The sequence below is a fragment of the Podarcis raffonei genome, chromosome 10 (assembly GCF_027172205.1).
Source record: "Podarcis raffonei isolate rPodRaf1 chromosome 10, rPodRaf1.pri, whole genome shotgun sequence".
NCBI lineage: Eukaryota > Metazoa > Chordata > Lepidosauria > Squamata > Lacertidae > Podarcis > Podarcis raffonei.
The window spans coordinates 4,676,766-4,689,351 of record NC_070611.1 but is presented as its reverse complement, the minus strand read 5'-3'; the positions used below and the strand labels follow the sequence as shown (position 1 = coordinate 4,689,351).

The 12,586-nt window shown below is 43.3% G+C and overlaps 1 protein-coding gene across 1 annotated transcript; it reads right to left on the bottom strand.

Moving 5' to 3' along the window:
* Window positions 1–972: 972 nt before the first annotated feature.
* Window positions 973–11,297, bottom strand: LOC128422467 (cadherin-related family member 3-like). The gene is made up of 6 exons (XM_053406528.1): window positions 11,278–11,297; window positions 9,898–10,043; window positions 7,584–7,764; window positions 4,203–4,353; window positions 3,147–3,252; window positions 973–1,374 (listed from the first exon to the last, which is right to left on the bottom strand). The coding sequence occupies exons 1-6, from the start codon at window positions 11,295–11,297 to the stop codon at window positions 1,115–1,117; spliced, it is 864 nt and encodes a 287-aa protein (XP_053262503.1). The 3' UTR covers window positions 973–1,114.
* Window positions 11,298–12,586: the final 1,289 nt, after the last annotated feature.

Below are 12,586 nucleotides of genomic sequence, written 5' to 3'. Positions count from 1 at the left end.
GTAGAAAAATACATTAATCAACCTTAGTGTACCAATAACGAGATCCTTTAAAACTTTGTTTTGTGAGAACAAAAGAGATGATGCTTGAAAGCTGATTGAACAGCATCCTCAAATCTCAGTGGATTTTGCATCAGCTCACATATTGAAGATTCAAAGTCTTGTACTAATGCAAATTTCCATGAAGGACTTTTTTATGAGGGGTGAGGGGGCTGGCAGGGCAAAGAGCAGAAGGGCAGCCTTTGACACATTTTAGGCAAGGGTATGGCAGGATTCAGCATCTTACTAAAGCAATAGGATGGCAAATCTCATTGACTGTGGTCAGAGAGGAGGAATCTGTGGCTCTTCAGCTCCCATCAGCCCATGGTCAACAATCAAGGGGTGTGGGAGTTGTAGTGCAACCACATCTGGAAAGCCACAGGTTCCGCGTCTCTTAACTAGGTAGTGCCAGAAAATCCTGGATCAGATAAAATGGTGTTACAGCATGATAAACATTACGGAACAGCACACATGACAGATTTATTTTCACCCTGCCTTTTCCCCTGACAGGGCTCAAGGTCGCTTAATGATGAAAACAAGAATCACTATAACGAAGAAAAAAAATCATTAAAATATGAAACATCAATAGAATCAAAACTATTTAATATATAAAATCTGTTTAAAACATACAAAGAATTCCAATAAAAATAGCATGGCACCAGCCCCACATAGAGCACATTGCAGTAATCCAAACATGATGTAACTGAACTGTGTGTCACTTGGCCAAATTGGGCATCTCAAGGAATGGATGCAGCTGGTGCACTAGCTTTAACTATGCAAATGGCCTCCTTGCCACAGCAGAGACCTGGGCATCCAGGCTCAGGGCTGAGTCCAGGAGCAAAGGCTGAATCCCTATTCCCTGTTATGGCTTCTGACTGACCCAGACTGACCTCTGTCTTGTCTGGATTAAGTTTCAATTTGTTCACCCTTTCTGGTCCATTACTGATGGCAGACACCAGTTTAGAACCAAGACCACTTTAGTAAGGTCCAGGACTGAATCTTGCCTAAAACCATGTTCTCTTCTTAACTCCAGTAAAATGCTGGATGAAAGCTAAGGCAAATTTTCTTCCTGTGGCATTCATTCTTCTTGAGCAGAGAAGCCTTTAAAAGAATTGGCAATACCTGTATCTGGCTCTATATAAAACTTAGGAGGATGTCCTGCACCATCGCCAACAAGTGTGTACTTCAAATTATTGAATGGCCAGTCTTCGTCTGTAAAGGCGACTCTTCCAACCACAGTGCCAATGCTGCTGTTTTCAAGCACGCGGAATATATTTGTGCCAGTATGAGGATCTATTTCATTAGTACGGGTTACTTTCACAATAACCCTAATTGTGCCTGTAAGGGGGTTTAAAAAAAGAAGATGAGCAATAAACAAGTTTCAAAGAATGTTGCTGGAGAACTTTGCCTCATAGATTGTCTGCAGTGTATTGCTAGAGGATTATGATCTGACTGCCATGAAGGTGCCTAGGCTTGGACAGAAAAGGGCTACTGGAATCAGAAGGATTAAAATTCAGCAGCCAGGTGTGTCAGCTAGGTCTTGCCTACCTAATGGGCCAGAGTGGCTGCTGAATGCTTCCCCAAATCAGCTGGATTTTCCTTGAGGGCTTCAAAAGGGGTAGGTGGTATACCTCCCTTCTCTTTTCCCATCTCGGTCCCTCTGCCCAGTCAACAGGAGAACAATAGAAGTTGCAGTTTTGCTCTGGACATCTAATCCTGCCAAGGCCTGTTAGTGGCCCTGGCTGGCATCTTTATAAAAAACACAACATGAAAAGCCTTCAGTGGTGATTGCCCTGCTTAGTAGTTAGGGGGCTTATTTATACACTCTTTGCACTTGTCGTCCTAGCTGTAAGCTGTCCCCTTCCTTTTATGTCCCTAGAACACAAACCCTTCTGTTTGTTAGAGCTGCTGCAAATGAAGAATCCCTGATCTGGACCTTGTGCAAAATAGAAATGAATTTGCTCTCCACCACAAGAATGAGTTTCAAAGTTTCACTGCAAAACAGCCTTAACATATTTACAAATAAACATCACAAAATACAAAATAACACATTGCTCTTAAACAAGCAAGTAATGTGGTCCACTCTTCTTTTTAGTCCTTCATGCAAACCACAAAGCCTCAGTAGGTGGTCCTTCTATGAAATTCCCAAAGTGACTGAGATTCCCATCCCTCTTGGATGTTCCCTGTGTGGGGGGAAGAGTACAGGGGTTCCTCCGATTGTGCTAATTTGGGGAGGGGCATAAAGGCTTGCCATTGAGAGTGGAGAGGTGACTGAATTAGAACAAACATTTAATCATCTATGTTCCCATCACCAGCAAGGGTAGTGGTAGAAACAAAAATATTTGTTTTCATACTGATAGAACAATGAGAATTACACTCTGATTGAGACTGCATTTTTCTGATAACAAAAGTGCCAAGAGCTTTCGGTGGGGTATCGTATTTTTTATATTCCCTTTTCAGCTAGTATTGCTGCAACACTGAGGTTTTAGGGTGTGCCTGGCATACAGCGATGAAATTGGATCCTATGGTGTTAGAGAAGAGAGCAAGACTTGGATTCATGGGAGGGAAAGAATATGGAAGGAAGACAGATCTAGTTGATGGAAGATGGTTTAGATGCCTACAAGCTTCCCCCCTTCTCAGTCCTACTCCAAAAATTCTGATCCCAGAGAAAGCCCTGTTTTCAATCCACAAAACCTTCAACTGCTCTTTTATAAATGCCAGATCGGTGCTTCAAAAACAACTATTATTACGGGATTTTACTGAATGAGCCAGAATTCAAATGTGGGTGGCAAGAGCTATGCATCTTGTGGGGGGTTGACAGGTAGAGGGAATCTTTTATTTCAGTTTTTAATCACAGTGAATTGTTTCCCCAGGGCACTCCAATCACAGGGATTTGGGAGAAGGATTGAAAACATTTCCTTTTCATGTGGCTTTATGCCTTTCTATGTCAATGGAGATATTTCTATTGTATCCCCCCAAACTCATGGTGGGTAAGCAGAAGCCTGTCCAGCCCCAGATTTCTGGGGTAAGAGGGTCTTTGCTGAGAAGGTGATCTTCCTTCACATGAATCTAGATACATCTAGGTCTTCCACGTGCTCAGGACAACTTACGTGTTTGTGGTGGCTCCCCACCATCAGAAACTTGGATCATCAGTATATGCTTGAACTGCATTGTGGCAAACAGATCAGAATCACAGTTTAGGTGCTGAGGACCAACCTATAGGGAAAATTTATATTTATATTACTGGGAAGGAATTGCATATATCAGTTGTACAGAGCTTTTGCTATTGGGCGAACTGAGCCCAAGCTAACAAAATGAATTTCAATAGAGAGAAATGCAAAGTTCTAAATTTAGGCAGCTGTACAAATATAAAATGTGGAACCCCTGGCTTGCCAGTAGTACGTGTGAAAAAGATCTAAGGGTCTTAGTAGACCACAAGCTTAACATGAATCAAGGGTGTGATGCAGCAGCAAAAAAAGTTAATGCTATTCTAGGCTGCAGGGGGTTGGACTTGATGGTCCCTTCCAACTCTACAGTTCTATGATCTAGTACAGCACTCATTAAAATTGCTACAACAGGCAGAAAAAAACCATTAATTGGTACACCAAGAACTACAGCAATTTTTAAGTGGTGCATGAGAAAAACCAGCTTAAGAACAACGAGACTAGAATAAATACAAGTTGGGATATTGTGGTTTTCCTGCTTTGTCATTTGATGACTGCAGCAGCAAATGACGTCCACATGAGTGAAAAAGTCTTTACAGATCTAACACCATGGATGATAGCATCATGTCACCTCCAACCATTTACATTCCCCCCCAAGGAGATAGTTCACACATTCAATTTCCAAGTGTTATATAATAAAATGACAAGTGACCAAACTATGTAGATGCATAACTGGGTCAGATGTTTTGGTGTTGATTTTCAAGAGCTGTTCAGCGCGGAATTACTGTCACAAACCATACCACCGTGATCTCTTAGTTCTGCATAGTCAAGCACCTACCCTTCTGTATTAATATCTATGTCAACACAAATTGTCTTTCAATTAACAATTGTAATTAACAATCAGACTGGAGTTATATTTTAAAAATGTGCATAGTTAAAAGCCACAATCTAGTTGGCTAACACACACTTGTGCACAGTAAAGTGTTTTGTGATAGTACATACTTTGATTTCATTGCCAGCTAGCGTGAAATAATTATTGGAATAATCATCCAGTGTGAAGGTGAGAACATTGTTGGGAGGTGTTCCATCTCTATCTCCACACTCTAAGGTGTACAAGCGAGTCCCAATAGCAATTGTTTCAGGCACTTCAATGCTATAAATGAGAAAATCCATAGAGAACATGCATGTAACTCTAATTGACATACCCATGATAAAAACAGGACATCATGCACAGAGGCATAGGAAGGTCAGGTGGTACCCGGTGCGGAAAATTTCTTGTCACACACCAACATTATTTCATATTTTCTTACAAAGGAATGTGGATTCTGGGCCTCTGAAAACAAGTAGGCGACTATGGACAGATACTTAAATCTACAGGATGGATTGTGTTTTGGCTTGAGTTATTTTATTTATATTTATTGTTTATTTATTTCATAAAATTTATTTTTAAAAACCTGCAAAGTGGTTTACAAAAAAAACACACACAAAAACCACCACAGCAGTAAAATCATGAAAAATCGGCTGTGTGCAGGGGGCGGGGTGAAGGCAAGGCAAGGCCTAATCGACTTGGCCTCGTCTCATTTTCTTCGCATAGGCCGACTTTCCAGGACCCAGGAAGCCCAGCAGAGGGTGGGGCAGTAGGGTAGTTCATAAAAAACTTTTTTTAAAAAAAATGCCTGTTCAAAAGGTCTTATCTTACAAAACTAGGGGTTATATAGCTATATCTGAAATTTCATGCATATCAGTTAATATCTTGACCCTGCTCCACTGAATTGAAATCTCAGCCTTCACCACATAGGAAAACGGCCAAGTAAACAGCTATTTTCATGGAGGAGGGTCAATATATTAACTGATATGCATGAAATTTCATATATCTATATAATCCCTAGTGTAGTAAGATAAGACCTTCAGAGCAGACATTTTCAAAAAACAATAATTATGAACCACCCTAGTAGGGCAGTAATTGTTCCTTGATAATTTGTCACCCCCCCTCCATGATGGCACCTGGGGCGGACCGCCCCCCCGCCCCCTCTTTCCTACACCCCTGATCATGCTTTTTTTTTAAGTGAACATCCTACATTCAGAACTTTGGCTTCACTGAATACTCTTGGACTTGCTTTGATATTTGGGTTTTGCAGTGTCAACTAGTAGCCAATACTGCTTCCCCAAATGCCATGCTTGAAATTGGTTTGAAAGTGCCAGACAACACATTCAGATTGAAGAGGTTGAACATTTACATAAACCATTTTTTTTTCTGTGGCACCTTTTCTCCTTAGGCTGTTCCTGCTTCCTCCTGTAAAGTGTCAGGGATTTTAAACCCGGATCTCTGCTCTCCACACCACTCTGGAAGCATGCATGTAGGAGCTTTAACCTGATTCCTTGAGTACTACACTAGGGCAGATGGTTGAAGGTAGTACTTCAGTGTGCAATCTACCAGAGATCAGGTCACGTAATGGATCCAGAAAAACACATCTGGCCTTATAATTCTGTTGGCTCCGGCTAAGATCTTCATTCTGGGGAGGCACAGCTTGATCTGCTTATAGACTTCCTCCATTATTGATTCCTTAATGTACCACCCTACTTGCTTGCTTGTTTGCTTCCTTGATTTCCCATTGCGCCTTCTGGTCTGCCTCCTTGCTGAATCATTTGGCTGTTTCCCTCTACTTGTAAATCTCCCTTCTGGGTTAATCAACAAGGGTGATTACACTAACCGGTCCTCCATGGTGAACAGGATGTCACAACATTGCATGGCCAGGTCAGGCTGCATGCTGATGTTATGGGGGCAAGAAGGAACATTTGAGAGTAATCAAAATGAGCAAACATTTTAAACTTGGAATTTGCGGAGGGTGTCACATTTTTTTTCTGCACAGCTGAAAATGCACATGGAAAAAAAATGACCTCAGCCATCTTCGCAACACCCAGATAAGTCAGAACTGAACTCCTGTTTACTAGATATACTGTATTTTTCGCTCTATAACACGCACCTGACCATAACACGCACATCGTTTTTAGAGGAGGAAAACAAGGGAAAAAACATTCTGAATGAAACAGTGGATGTATCATTTTTGTGCTTCATGCTGTGGCCACAGACATGTGATCTGATGGTGAATTTGGGGTGACCCAATGCAAAAATCCTGAGAATTCCTGTGGATCCATGCTTTGTAACCACATTTTTGCACCATTGCAGCCCCAGGCAACAGTGGGTGCATGATTTTTTTGGTGCAGGCTGTAGCCATGGACATGCTATGTGATCTGATGGTGAATTTGGGGTGACCCAATGCAAAGATCCTGAGAATCCCTGTGGATCCATGCTTTGTAACCACATTTTTGCACCATTGCAGCCCCAGGCAACAGTGGGTGCGTGATTTTTTTGGTGCAGGCTGTAGCCATGGACATGCTATGTGATCTGATGGTGAATTTGGGGTGACCCAATGCAAAGATCCTGAGGATCCATGTGGATCCATGCTTTTTAACCACGTTTTTGCACCATTGCAGCCCCAGGCAACAGTGGGTGCGTGATTTTGGGGGGGCAGGCTGTGGCCATGGACATGCTATGTGATCTGATGGTGAATTTGGGGTGACCCAATGCAAAGATCCTGAGGATCCATGTGGATCTATGCTTTGTAACCACATTTTAAGTGGGGAGTGAAGGAAAAACAAAGAAGGTACATGAGAGGGGTGTGCAGAGAAGCAGCTGGCTAAGAATGCAGGAGAGGGATTTAACGGGAGGGAGGAAAGAAAGGCAAAAGTTTCACCCCACCCAAGCCAGCCATCTCTCTCTCTCTCTCTCTCTCTCTCTCTCTCTCTCTCTCTCCCTCCCTCCCTCCCTCCCTCTCTCCCTCCCCCTCTCTCTCTCCCTCTCCCCCAGCAGCACCGGAGCACAGAGAGGAATTAGAAGGAACGACACTCTGCTTTCCCCTCTGCTTGCCTGGGGGGGAGGGGCTTTCCCTGCTCTTTGTTCTGTTTCAGCAAACACAGCAACGAAACAGAGGCGGGTGGGCAGTAAGACCCTGAGGCAGAATGCAGGAAAGCAGCCGCTTCCTCTTTTCAGGTTTCCCTTCTCCGTGAAGCGCGATTTGATTTTTGCCTGATTTTTCGGCTCCAGGGACCACACATTCGCTCAATAACACGCACAGACATTTCCCCTTCCTTTTTAGGAGAAAAAATCTGCGTGTTATAGAGGGAAAAATACGGTAATAGGGTTGCCATATTTCAAACAGTGAAAATCCGTGTTGAGATTTTTTTGACAAAGTTGTTGAGCTTTTTATGGAAAAACGGCACTGCCAATATTTACAGGCATATGGCAACCCTTACAATTAAAATTGAGCACTTTTTTTTCTACTACTGAAAACGACGACTATAGAAAGTACTTCAGACACTTACATGTAAAGGTCTTGGGTGCAAAATGGAGGATTATCATTTACATCCTGCAGTGTGATAATCAGCAGAACAGTGGAAGAATGCAACCTATCATTGTCAAAAGCTCTGATTTCCAATGCCGTTTTATGGGGGAAAGTGAGGTCTTCATAGTCCAAACGATAGGTGGTTGTAATTTCACCAGTATCTAGGTACCAAAATATATATATATTGGGGGTAGGGGAGAGAATGCCTTGATTGACACTGCAAAACATTTTAAAGTAATGGAAACAGAAGCAAGATATAAGAGACCAGTTTAGAATGATACCTTGGCAAAGGTATAAGCTTCCTCTATAGGTGGGTAACTTTATTTTATAGGAATTGTGTTTATATCAGATTGGATTCAAGTCCCATTGATCTGCTTATTTGAGCTAGGCATGCTGATAGCATTACTACACTGCTATCAATTAGGTATAAATAGGCCTAAAAGATGAGCATGAGTCAAATATGCATAATTGACTTTCAGGTCACAAAGCGGTTTAGATTAAGTTTTAAATACATAAAAATATCAGTTTCAACATAATCATTAATTTTACATCAAAAGCAGCTAAACACATTGTAGCACAGCATACTAATCAATCAGTTGATTGTATTTTATAGTTTACATTAGTATTATATTATAAATAACATAGTTTATTATCATCTCCAAATAGTCTCTCAACATCTATTGAGAATGTCCTCTCACAGTATTAAATTAAATACTACAGACCTTTGATGTTTATATTCTTATCCCCTCTATTGTCCATCATCTAATCCTCCATGCTTAAAATTTCCAGAATTCATGATTAAGGGAACCAAATCTTTGCAGTGAGAAATTGACAATGAAATCATTTCCACTATACAGTCATACCTTGGGTTATTTCCGGGTTTTGGCAGTCGTACATGTGCAGAAGTGCTAAATCGCGCTTGGTGCATGCACAGAAGCGCCGAATCACAACCCACGCGTGCGCAGACATACTACTGCGGGTTGCAAATGCTGTAGGTTGCAAACGTGCATCCTGCACAGATCACGTTTGCAACCCGAGCGTCCACTGTATTTGAGTCTATGGGCAGGTGCATAGGAAGGTGAGTGTGGTCCACCCCGGGTGTCATCCTTGACGGGGGTGACATGATGGCACACCATGGGGGGGCGGCACTTACTGCGGGGCCTGGCCTGCAGCATGCCCGAGCCATGCGTCTCTCCTGGGAGTGATGCTCAGGGCCCCATGCTGTCTGAAATGGCAGCGTGGGGCTTGATTCTGCCAGGCGGACTCTGTGCGTGGATCGCTATGGCACAGCCCTGGGCAGATCGCCGTGCCACCCCCCGTGTGTGGATCGTCCCGCTCCCGCAGCTCCAAGTGCCGGAGCAGCTAGCTACGCTCCTGTCTGTGGGGAGAGGCTGAAAGTGAGTGCTGGAGCACAAACATTGTAGGGAAATGTCCCAGGTTAAATCTCTGACATCTCCAGTTCAAAGAATCAGGCATCCAGGTTGGGAGACACTTCTGCCCTAGACTCTGCAGAGCTGCTCCCGGTCAGAATGGAGAACATTGGGCAAGATGGGCCAATAATGTCACTTTTCTTAACATATAAGGCAGCCAGTTGGGCAGGATGGGCCAATATTCTCACTTTTAAAAATATATAAGGTAGCTTCCTATATTCTTCCAACCCTTCTTTCAGGACACTGGAGCCTTTTGTTGCAGACTTCAAAGTTAAATGAAACCGGCCATTTTTGGTGGCCGTCCAATGAGACATGATAAAACTCCTGGTTGTGTTGCTTGCTTGGAATGCAAGGTAGAGGGTGGGCCTAGCTGTTGGGATATTTCCGTTCCACCTTAAAAGGGAGCAGGATGTGTGTGTCACAGCCTGCGTATTTCCTGTCTCACAGGATGTTTCTGTTGTCTGTTCCTTTCGTTTTCTGCTGTTTTGCCTGAGCAGTCGGAGCAGACGGTCATGTCTTCCTTTGTTCTGACCAACGCTGAATAAACTGTAAATATGCTTTCCTGCTGTGCAACTTTTGCTGTGTGAATTCTGCTAACAGAGTGTGCACAAGCCTGAGGCTTCGTGCCGCTGATTGCTGATATTGCCTGACTACGGGAGGTCGATGGATCGTCCGGCACCGAGCTTGGGGGCTCAGATGGACTTTATCTCCCTGGCAGTATCCCAACACTAGCACCATGTATGGATGCTGGAGTCTATTTGGCTTAGTGTACCACAGGCTGAGTGGATGCATTCTGCTGTTCTTCATAACTTAGATTTGGAGGCATTTTTCCCAGTTGTGAAATGTTTGATGATCCTACCTTACCAGAATCAATAGCAAAACCTCTGTAACTGCGCACAAATTCATAGTAGACTCTGTCCCCTATATCTCTGTCCACTGCAACCAGTCTTGCCACTGATGTCCCAAAAGGCAGATCTTCCAAAATAGTAATATGAATTACAGATGAATTCCTGTGGGAAAAGGAAAGGCTGCTTCAAGCTTTGACCCAAATCATCAAGTTGGTTAAAATATGCATAATGTGTAGAGGTGGCCAATGACAGCAGCACTACTGCCGCTTAGCTCAATGGGGCGGGGACCGGGTGGCGGTGAAGTCAAGGCTGCTGAGGTCACCAATGGGAGTGCCAGATTGGTGGAAGTGATCCTGCTGGGACAAGCATGTGGCCCTGAGCTTGCCACTGCCTCACCTTACTGCAGCCCCATCAAGGTACACAGCAGTGGCACAGATGCTGGAAAGGCAGCCATGCCTCATTATGTACCACTAGCACATATAATGCAGAAACATGTACAATATACCATACTGTTTTTGAGGCATGCAGTAGAGTTGCACAGTCCATAGAAGCTTTCAAATGGGATGACCTTTGACCATCGTTTTCTCGTAGCCTAACCTTCCTCTTAGACTACCGACCTTAGCCTAGCCTAAAGTGACTGTTATGAGGATAAAAGGCAGGCTCATGTATTGTATGTCACTCCTTAGAGCACGAGTTGCCAGCGTGGTACTCATGGGTGCCCATAAACCCTGGTGCCCACAGGGTCCTCTTTCTCACCCCTCCCCTGCTGCAACTAGCATTGAAAGAAGCCTTCTCTTAGCCAGTGTGGTTTTTTCCAAGCTTGATTGCCATACAGAGGGTTTTTTTGGTGGGGGTGTTACAGCTGTGACTTCTCTACAGGACACCCCCCACACACACACACATTGGGTTTAAAAAGATTATCCCTTTGGTTCCCAGCTGAGACCTTCCTCACCACATTTGGCTCAAAAGAAGCCTTCCATGATAGCCAACAGAAGGGGTAATGGGGGGGGGGAGTCAACTGGAGAGCTGTGACCCCATCCAAAAAGAAAGAAATACCTCGCCCTCCATTGTAATCAGGCTTGAAAATGGCTTTGTGTTGGCTCCAAGCCATATTGGTGGGTAGGAAGGGGGCGTGGAGTGATCACTGTGCCCTGGGGGAGGGAAGGTTAACTCTTGCCTCCTCAGCTCCTCAGCCTAATTACTTGTGGGGAGAATGAGTGTGTGGTGTCCATGGTGCCTGCAGCGGTTCCTATTGTTCATAAATGGTCCCATGAGCCCAGAAAGTTTTCCAGTGCCTGCCTGGGCAGAATGAAAATGCAATGCAATGCAGAAAAAACTCAAGGGCCTCATTTGGCCCCTGTTCTGTTTGACCTTCAGGGCTCTTAGCAGGCCATACCTGCTCTCTCCCTTTGCCATCTCTACTCTGCAGCTTACCTGAGCATGTATTGCTGCCTGGATTGTGTCCTTGAACTGCAATGATGCTTCTTGCTTGCTGAGATGGAGAGGATGTGTTTGTGTGCAAAGCTGGAATGTAGCCTACTGAACCAAGGTATGTGCCATATCTATTGATCCACCCAATGCTTTTTTCTGGGGGTATGCAGGGGTACGCATACCCCTAAACATTTTGTGAATATAACAGGAAAAGAAACTAAAAAAATTAAATTTTTTAGTTTCTTCTCTAGCACAGTGAATCGTCAGTTATTTTGCTACCCCCAATGGTGGCCTCATTTCCTTTCCCAGTGTTTCCTGAGTCTCAGATGGAAGTGAGCATTTAATGTGTGAAGCAGTGTGGAATGTGGATGTGTGGTGTTTTACTGATGAAACCTCATGCCAATCTGGAAGTTACTGTGAGCTGTCAGCTGTGTAATATGAGGTAATGCATGTTCTTTGTACGTTGTCTTTATTTTCTTGAATCAAAATGAAAGTACCCCTAAACATTTTTAAAGGAAAAAAAGCACTGGATCCACCCACGTTTGCCTTTGGCTCTGCTCTCCATTGGTATGTAGTTCCAAAAGGTTTCTCACAAATCCCTGTTCTAGAACATACTGCAGTCTGCATAACACCTTTCATCAATCCATAACAAAGTCTGAAATCTGACCTTATTGTATTTTGGTCATGGCATGGACCATTAAGGAAGGCAGCCATCTAAACATACTTACCTGGGTATTATTAATCCAAGGTAACTGAAAACACACCATTCTGATATCAGAATCCCATATTTTCCCAATAAGAATACTGCATCAAAGAATACATTGTTAAAATAGTGGACGAAAGAATATTGCTTCTGAATGGTCCCTTAACATACGTTTGAGATGACAGTTAATCTATCTTGACATCTCTGTCTAGCTGCGAGCAAAATAAATTCTGTCTTTTTTCACTTTCAGAAGAGAGCTGATATCCAAGATGTCTCCCTTGACTCTTTTGTTTTGTTTCTAATGCATATTTTATTCATAACCCTCACTCACTTTCTTTTCCTTCAGTGACCCACCAGGATTGTAGATGTTCGGAGGGGGATATTGAGGGAACCGCACGTTTATTCAAAGGGGCTTTGATGTTCTGGAAGGGGGAAGTAACTCTGTTTTAAACAACTGTGACAATTCTTTTTAAAATACTGGTTATTTAATTATTTTAAAAGCAATCAGCATCCCTTTCCTACTCCAATTTTATCATTTAAGGAATACCACAGTAGTTCATATCTTTCAAAG